Source organism: Rhincodon typus, unplaced genomic scaffold (genome assembly GCF_021869965.1).
Source record: "Rhincodon typus isolate 14 unplaced genomic scaffold, sRhiTyp1.1 hic_rhity00009847, whole genome shotgun sequence".
Classification (NCBI taxonomy): domain Eukaryota; kingdom Metazoa; phylum Chordata; class Chondrichthyes; order Orectolobiformes; family Rhincodontidae; genus Rhincodon; species Rhincodon typus.
The window spans coordinates 1-7915 of NW_025975485.1; the positions used below are offsets into that span (position 1 = coordinate 1).

At 47.6% G+C, this 7915-nt stretch overlaps 1 protein-coding gene across 1 annotated transcript; it reads right to left on the reverse strand.

The window, feature by feature from the left end:
- Positions 1-2874: 2874 nt before the first annotated feature.
- On the reverse strand, positions 2875-7318 carry LOC109928635. Its single transcript, XM_048594470.1, has 3 exons — positions 7006-7318; positions 4322-4550; positions 2875-4213 (listed from the first exon to the last, which is right to left on the reverse strand). Exons 1-3 carry the CDS (start codon positions 7243-7245, stop codon positions 2913-2915), a joined length of 1770 nt encoding a protein of 589 aa, XP_048450427.1. The 5' UTR covers positions 7246-7318; the 3' UTR covers positions 2875-2912.
- Positions 7319-7915: the final 597 nt, after the last annotated feature.

The window sequence follows — 7915 nt, forward strand, 5'->3', positions numbered from 1 at the left end:
TTCCATCTGCCACTCCTTGGCCCATTGGCCCATCTGATCAAGATCCCGTTGTACTCTGAGCTAACCATCTTCACTGTCCACTACACCTCCAATTTTAGTGTTATCTGCGAATTTACTATCTTCTATGTTCATATCCAAATCATTTATATAAGTGACAAAAAAACAGTGGACCCAGCACCGATCCTTGTGGCACACCGCTAGTCACAAGCCTCCAGTCTGAAAAGCAATGCCCCGCTACCACCCTCTGTCTTCTACCTTCGAGCCAGTTCTCTATCTAAATAGCTAGTTCTCCCTGCATTCCATGTGATCTAACCTTGCTAACCAGTCTACCAGGAGGAACCTTATGAAATACCTAACTGAAGTCCATATAGATCACATCCACTGCTCTGGCCTCATCAATCCTCTTTGTTACTTCTTTAAAAAAGTCAATCAAATTAGTGAGACATGATTTCCAAAGCCATGTTGACTATCCCTAATCAGTCTGTGCCTTAAGTATCAAGTGATCTGCAAATGTGCTGAGCAGAACCTCAAAGGAAAATAAATCTCTTTTCAAAGTCGGCACAGCAGTGGTTTAAAAATAACTCCTGGCCTGTGCCCAATCTGAAAACTCTACATCCAATGACAATCATGTCATTCCTCTCTCTGCTTCACCCCATGTGCTTCGTCATGGTGGAAGTCACTGTCCAGGAGTCTTGAGATTCTTAAGGATTTTGTTCTATGCTAACCAGAGTTCAGAATCCTCTTAACCATGACACCTAGAGCAATCAAATATCTTTGATCAATCCGGAAAATGTTCTGGTATCATCAAGATGCTGACTATATACAACCAGCTTGTGCTTGCAATATTCAAAAAAAGAGTCCAACATTAAACAAGATTCGGTGACTGAATAATATTTGCTAAATAATTCTAAGTGCACTATGAATTATGGTGGAAATAATTTAAGATTTAAGAAGCCAAATTAAGGGTAAATGTTTGGAAGATGGATCTAAAATGATCTCAAATAAAATGAGAAAATGGCAGAAACTCCAGCCAACAGATAAAGGTGAGGCTCTAATTGGACAGGGTAAGGTTCAGATGGCACAGTGCAAAGATTTCAATGGGACAGCGTAAATCCTCTCATGCACTCAGTAGTGTTCTGCCAAGGAGTTTGCACAGACACTTTGGGGAAAACCAGCTCCTTCCGTAAAAATGGAATTGGCAGGAAACCAGTTGTTAGGCTTATTGCGATCAGCAGATGGTTACAGCAATGGGTTTGAAATCCACTGGGGCTCTCCTTGCACATATCTGAATCTCACTGACTATGCTTCTTATCATACAGCCAGTACGTGTGGTTTATTTAGATTTTCAGAAGGCTTTTGTTGAAGTCCCACATAAGGGATTAATGTGCAAGAATAAGGCACATGGGATTGGGGATAATATACTGGCATGGATTGAGAATTGGTCAGCAAACAAGAAACAGAGAGCACAAATAAATATCTTTTTCAAAGTGAAAGGTGAGTTCCACAGGGATCAGTGTTTGGGCCCAGGCTATTCACAAAATATAACAACAATCTGGATGAGGGAATCGGATATAATATTTCCAAGTTTGCCAACCACACAAAACTGGGTCAAATTGTGAGCGGTGAGAAGGGAGTAAAATGGTTTCAAAGCAGTAAAAAAATGTTCAATAAGTCAGCAAATATGCAGTACATGCAGTATAACATGGATAAATATGAAGTTGTCCACTTCAGAAGGAAAAACAGAATGGCAAAATATTAATTAAATGGAGATAGATTGGGAAATGATGATGTATAAACAGACCTGGTTGCCCCTGTATATACATCACTGAAAGCAGGCAAACAGGGACAGCAAGCAATAATGAAGGCAAATGGTATGTTAGCCTTCATTGCAAAAGGGTTCCAGTAAAGGAGCAGGGATGTCTTGTTGCAGTTGTTGGTGAGACAACATCCAGGGTGTCATGTTCAGTTTTAGTCTTCAAGCCTGTATTTACTGGAGTTTAGAAAAATGATAGGGGATCTCTTTGAAATACATAGAATTCTGACAGATATGGATAGATTGGTCTTGGTTAGAAATCTAAAACAAGGGGTTGTGGTCTCAGGGTACAGAGTACACCTCTTCCTTATTAAGACAGTGGTGAATCTGTAGAATTCACAGCTTCCTTAGGTGTCAAGGCACTGGGTATACCTAAGAAATGGATAGATTAAAGACATCAAGGGGAAGATGTGGGAGTATGTCTTTGAGATAGAGGATGTGCATATGCCATGAAAATACTGAATGGCAAAACAGTCTTGATGGGCCAAATGGCTTCTATTTACTATGCGGCTAAACTATATCCTTTTGAACTTTTTATGCAATCCCAGCCATCTCAATCTATTTAAAATATTACAACAGTTGTTCCCATTTGTCTCAGTCCTTCACATAGTGTAGAAGCTGATGTCCTTAACTTTGAAGTTGTAATAACAGGTTCACATTGACATGGAGAACAGCCTGGCAGCATAGGTAATGCTGTACAAGCCTGGATGCTGTTACACAAAGTGGGAGCAGTAGAGATTTAGGGAGGCATTTTTATCCCTAAAGCGGGATTGCTTTGTTGGTCCATCTCGAGTCACCATGAAAAGATGGGATAGGAGCCTTGTTGGTTACATCTGAGTCGAGGTGGAGGTAAGATTTAATGGAGCAAATTGCTGGAAAAGCACAGCAGGTCTGTGACAGCATCTGTGGAGACAAGATTTAATTTTTTCGGTCCTCTAGTACTGAGTAAGGATCACTGGACCCAAAATTTTAACTCTGATTTCTGTCCATGGATGCTGCCGTAGACCTGCTGAGATTTTCCAGCAATTTGCTTCATTAAATCTTGCCCCCAACCAGACTCAGATGTAACCAGCAGGGCTCCAATTTCTGCTTTTGCTTCTTATTTCCAGCACCGGCAGTTCTTTGGGTTTTGATTTAATGAAGCAAAGGCTAGATCCTGGGAGTCAATAAATGTGGAGCTGGAAAAGCACAGCAAGTCAAACAGCATCCCAGGAGCAGGGAAAGTGAACGTTTCCAGACGAAACCCTTTGTCGGGATGCTGTCTGACCTGCTGTGCTTTTCCAGCTCCACATTTATTGACGGTAGAACCTGGGAGGTAGTTTGTATTGACAGGGCAAGTTATGAGCCGCTTCCAGAAAGCACTGCACATCAAACTGGATGAAAGGGTCACAAACTCAGGCGCCAATGGACAAGTTGGGTCCGTTTGCGTGCTGTAATACCTGTTTAAGTCTGTACGTGACTTGATTTGTTTTCTTTTACGGCAAGGTTTACTCACTTTGCCACTCCTACGAGACGTTCCTCCTGTCAAGCAAGAATTAGCGGGCGCCTCCTGGGATGCTCGCGGCGACCGTTGGCTCCTGGGGGCGCGCGCTCGCGGGGGCGTGCCCTCCGGCTGCAGCGCCTTAGGGGCGGCCGCTAGCGCCCCCTGGCTCAGCTGACGGTTTGGCACCAGGGCAGCGCAAGGCAGAGGGCTTGGCGGGAAAGGGCAGCTCGCGCCGCCGCCCGCGCGGGGCTTCGTCTCCTCACTGCCGCCCGTCTGAGGCAGGGCGGACCGCAAGAGGTGGGAGACAGTCTCGAAGCCCCGGTCCACGCGATCCACCAAGGTGTCCAGCTGACCCGCCATCCTCTCCAAGGCTGAGCAAACGTTGGCGCCCAGCGCCTGGATGGCGGCCGTTTGAGCTTCGATCAAAGCCTCGACGGTGGGCGACGGGGTCTCCGGCTGAGGGGGCTCGGCCAACGCACTCTCCCGGGGGGTGGTCGTGCTTTCCAGGGTGGACTGCAGAGTGGAAACCACGTGCGACACCACCCCGCACATGGCGGAGGTGCTCTCCTCCATGCTCTCGGACATGGCGCTCAGAGTCTTCGGCAGGCCTTCCAACACCTGGTACAGCCGTTGATGAGCTTCCAGCATCTTCCTCTTGATGGCCGGGTCCCGCAGGTCCGAGTCCCCGTCCCAATCGGCGGGACCGGGGGAAGGTAAGGCCCGCCGGCGCGACATCTCCGGGCCCGGGCCCGGGCCCTCCCGTTCCCGCTCCGTCCCGCTGAGCGGAGCCGGGCCCTCGGCCTCGTTCTTGTCCTGCTCGGGCTCGGCCAGCTCAGCGCTACCGCTCGAGAGGGAGGCCGCGGGTTTGTCCTCCTCCGAAGGCTCCTCTTCGAAAACTTCCCGAGGAGGAGGCGGACCTGCGGGAGAGAAAAGAAACAAAAACGGGGCGAGAGTCAGGGTTGGCAGCGGAAGGAATTCTCAACTCGAAAAGGCTACCGCTTGCAGATTGAGAGCTTTGGCCATACTGGGCGAGGTTTTGATGCTGACTGGAATCGCCTGGGCCATGTGAAGAGGCACGATCGTGAAGCAGTCGGTATGCTTGGAGAATCCGCCGGCCTCGCCATCCCCAATGCTGATCGCTTTCGATGTCCCGCTGATGTCCATCGCTGATTGCTCTACAGGGCTGAGAGCTACAACATCAGTTGTACCCCCGCCTAACCTGCTCCTTTCCCTCATGTTGTGCGCTGCCTTTTCCTGCGAATCAGAAGGGATGAGATCGACCGATTAACTGGAAAGACCATGATGAGACAATACAAGTAAAACAAATAATCATTGAAACAGAAATGAAGAACCGAATAATAAAAGGGTCGCACAATTATTAAGATTCAAATGAACCTTTTTTTTTAAATGCAAGATTTCTACGTTTATAGAACAAAAATCTGCAATCCACAGGACTTAGATCTGCACTTGAAGTGCTGTGGGCTGCAGGGCTATGGAAAATGCAGGAAAGGGGGATTAGAAAAGAGCATCTGAGTGCCTCTGGATGGTGATGTGGAAGTGCGGTGTTGGACTGGGTGGACAAGGTCAGAAGTCACACAACACCAGGTTATATAGTGCACCTGAGGAAGGAGCAGTGCTCCAAAACCTTGTGATTTCAAATAAACCTGTTGGATTATAACCTAGTGTTATGTGACTTCTGACCTTGTCTCTGGGTCCCTACAGACAAGATAGGCCAAATGGCTCCTTTCTGTGCTGTATCATTTGTGGTTCTATGCATCTCCTATTGAAGTTTATGCATCATATGTTGTCAAATTAAGTTCACTAAATTGATAGATTAGTTCTCGTTCTTGTCTGCAAAATGCTGTGGGGATGGAAGTTGGGATTCAAGAATTTTCTTGCAAAGTCGCAGAACTCTGTCTTTTGGTGAGGCAGACACATTGAATAGTTTGAGATATTTATCAGTTAAAGGTCATATGTCTGAGTGTGAACTGGGGTCTTTGTAAATGTCAGCTGAGGAAGAGTCACAAGGAGAAATGCACGATCAGATTGGTTGTAGTTTTATTTCAGGACTTTGAAAGGAAATTATAGGGTTTCTAAGGCTTTAGAGTAGATTTGTAGCTTGGGTTATGGACATTGTGGTTGGTTGGCTCGCCGAGCTGGTTTGTTGTTTCTTCCGCATTCTGCTATTTTGCGAGCTTGTGGATTGTTGATGGGGAGGGTTTGTATTTCACACAGCATGGTAATACCTGGTTCCTAAGGCATCCATGTAGGAAGTAGAGTTGTTCGCGGGTAGCGCTCTGTCGTTTGGCGTAGTCTTCCGTGCGGAAAAACAACGAACCAGCTCGGTGAGCCAACCAACCACAACATCCACAACCCGAGCTACAAATCTACTCTAAAACCTTTGAGACCTACGGGCAAAGCATGCTCAAATTGGCACGAAAATGGGAGAACTACTTCCACTCCGAATTAGTTTAACATATGGTTGTTGAGTTAAGATCAGGACATTCATGATCTCACTGAATGGCAGAACAAGCATGAGGGGCTGAATAGCCTGCATACTTACCTTGATGTGAAACACACAGGTGGTAATGGTATGCATGTGTACTCTGAGTGCGAAAGGTTTTTCTTTTAATTTATTCAGGGACATGGGTGTTATGGGCTGCACCAGAATTTATTTCCTGTCCCTAATTACCCCGAGGAAAGTGGTGGTGACTTGCCTTCCTGCAGTCCACGTGCTACAGGTATGCCCACAATGCCCTTGGGCGTTCCAGGTTTTTGACCCAGTGATTGTTAGGAACAGTGTTTCCAAGTCAGGATAACGAGTGTGTTGGAGGGAAATTTACAGTTGATGGCATTTCCACTTATCTCCTGCCCTTATCCTTTTGCATGGTAGTGGTTGTGGGTTTTAAAGGTGCTGTCTAAAGATCCATGGTGAATTTCCAGGGTACAGCATGTCCTGCATCGGGGTGGGTTCGTGCCACAGGGGCAGTGGTTGTCCACATGCTGTCAGATGAAGGCCCTGGGTCTTTGACTTGTTGCAATATGACGGGACTTGAAAATTGCGGTGTCCTGAGGTAGATTGTCTTTCTTTGAACAGGGAGGGAGTGCTTTAACAATATTGATGGAATTGGACAGAATGAACAGAGAAGCCCTGTCTCCACTAGCCAAGAGGTCAGTTAAGAGGGTCCAGATTTAAGATGATCGGAGAAAGAGTTGTCAGCAATCCCTCGCTAATGAGTATGTTTGTCCACTTAGGGCATTCTGTGTCACTGGTTAGGGGTTCTGTGGTTCCCTGTGTGCCTGATGAGCCCAATCTGAGAGCCACGTCTCCAAATATCCATTTGGCAGGTGCTTCTGGGAGGCAGAAGGAGTAAAGGTTGAAGTTTGCCACCTGGGGTGGAGGTCTGGAATTTGTTCCCAATTTGGTGGTGGAAGTGGAAACCCTGGATCTACACCTGCAAAGCCCTGGGTGCAGGAAAGTAGGAATGAGAATGGTTGGCTAGTTTTGTCCTCGCAGACAAGATGGGCTGAATAGTAGGAAAGTGGCATCTTCCTGTGCTGTAAATCTACAGATGAATGTGTGGGAGACGCCGAAGGGTTCTGAAATGGATCCCAAACATCTCTTTTCTGCCTCTACAGATGCTGCCTGACCTGATGAGTTTCTTCAACGCTTTCTGCATATACATATGTTATTTGAATCTTTACTTACTCTGGCTGAACGAGTGAGATCATTGAATCTCTTCCGGCACTGGATCCAGGTCCTGGGGGTGATGCTCAGTCTGCTGACCTCCTCGGCCACTTCCAGCCACGCTTTCTTGGATAGACTGCTGTGAACCTTCTTCCCAGAGCGGGGAAAAAGCACTTTGGCTCTGGCTCTGACCGCCGCCACCAGCACCTCCAGGGAAGTGTCTGAAAACCGGCGGGCCACTTTACCCCTCCTAGCAGCCATGGCTGGGGAAAGTAGAGCCACGGTTAAGATTCGAGGTGAGCGCCTCGGTGTTAATTTGGGTTTCAGAAGGACAGGACTACCGCCGGAAATTGCGCTGAGAGAGGGAAGGGGAGGAAAGTGGGCGGGCGGTCGGTCGGATGGATGGGCGTAATGTCGCAATGGGTAGGGGACGTACAGTGAGTGTGAGCGAAAAACGTCTGGTGCGGTTGCTGCGGTTAAAATCCGCCCCGAATAACGGCGCGTTCCCCGCTTGCCGGGTTAAAATCGCGACGCCGACGCTTGCCTGTGCCTTCCTGAAGAGAAAGGGACGAGTGTGAGCTGGACTCCCAAGCTTCAGACAGGCCCCTCTTGCTCTTAACTGCTCACAAACTAAAATGCAACAAATGAACGATTCTGAGTTCTGAATGTATCCCCATTTTGGGGGCCTGTTGTGGCGTGGTGGTGCTGTTCCTATCCTTAGACCGAGAGACCAGGTTGACGTCCCACCTGCTGTAGAGGTGTGCGATAACATTTTCTGCCCAGGTAAATTCGGGAAAAAATAGGTTAAAAAGTTACTGAGATAGCAGGAACTGCAGATGCTGGAGAATCTGAGATAACAAGGTGTAGAGCTGGATGAACACAGCAGGCCAAGCAGCATCAGAGGAGCAGGAAGGCCGACGTTTCAGGCCTA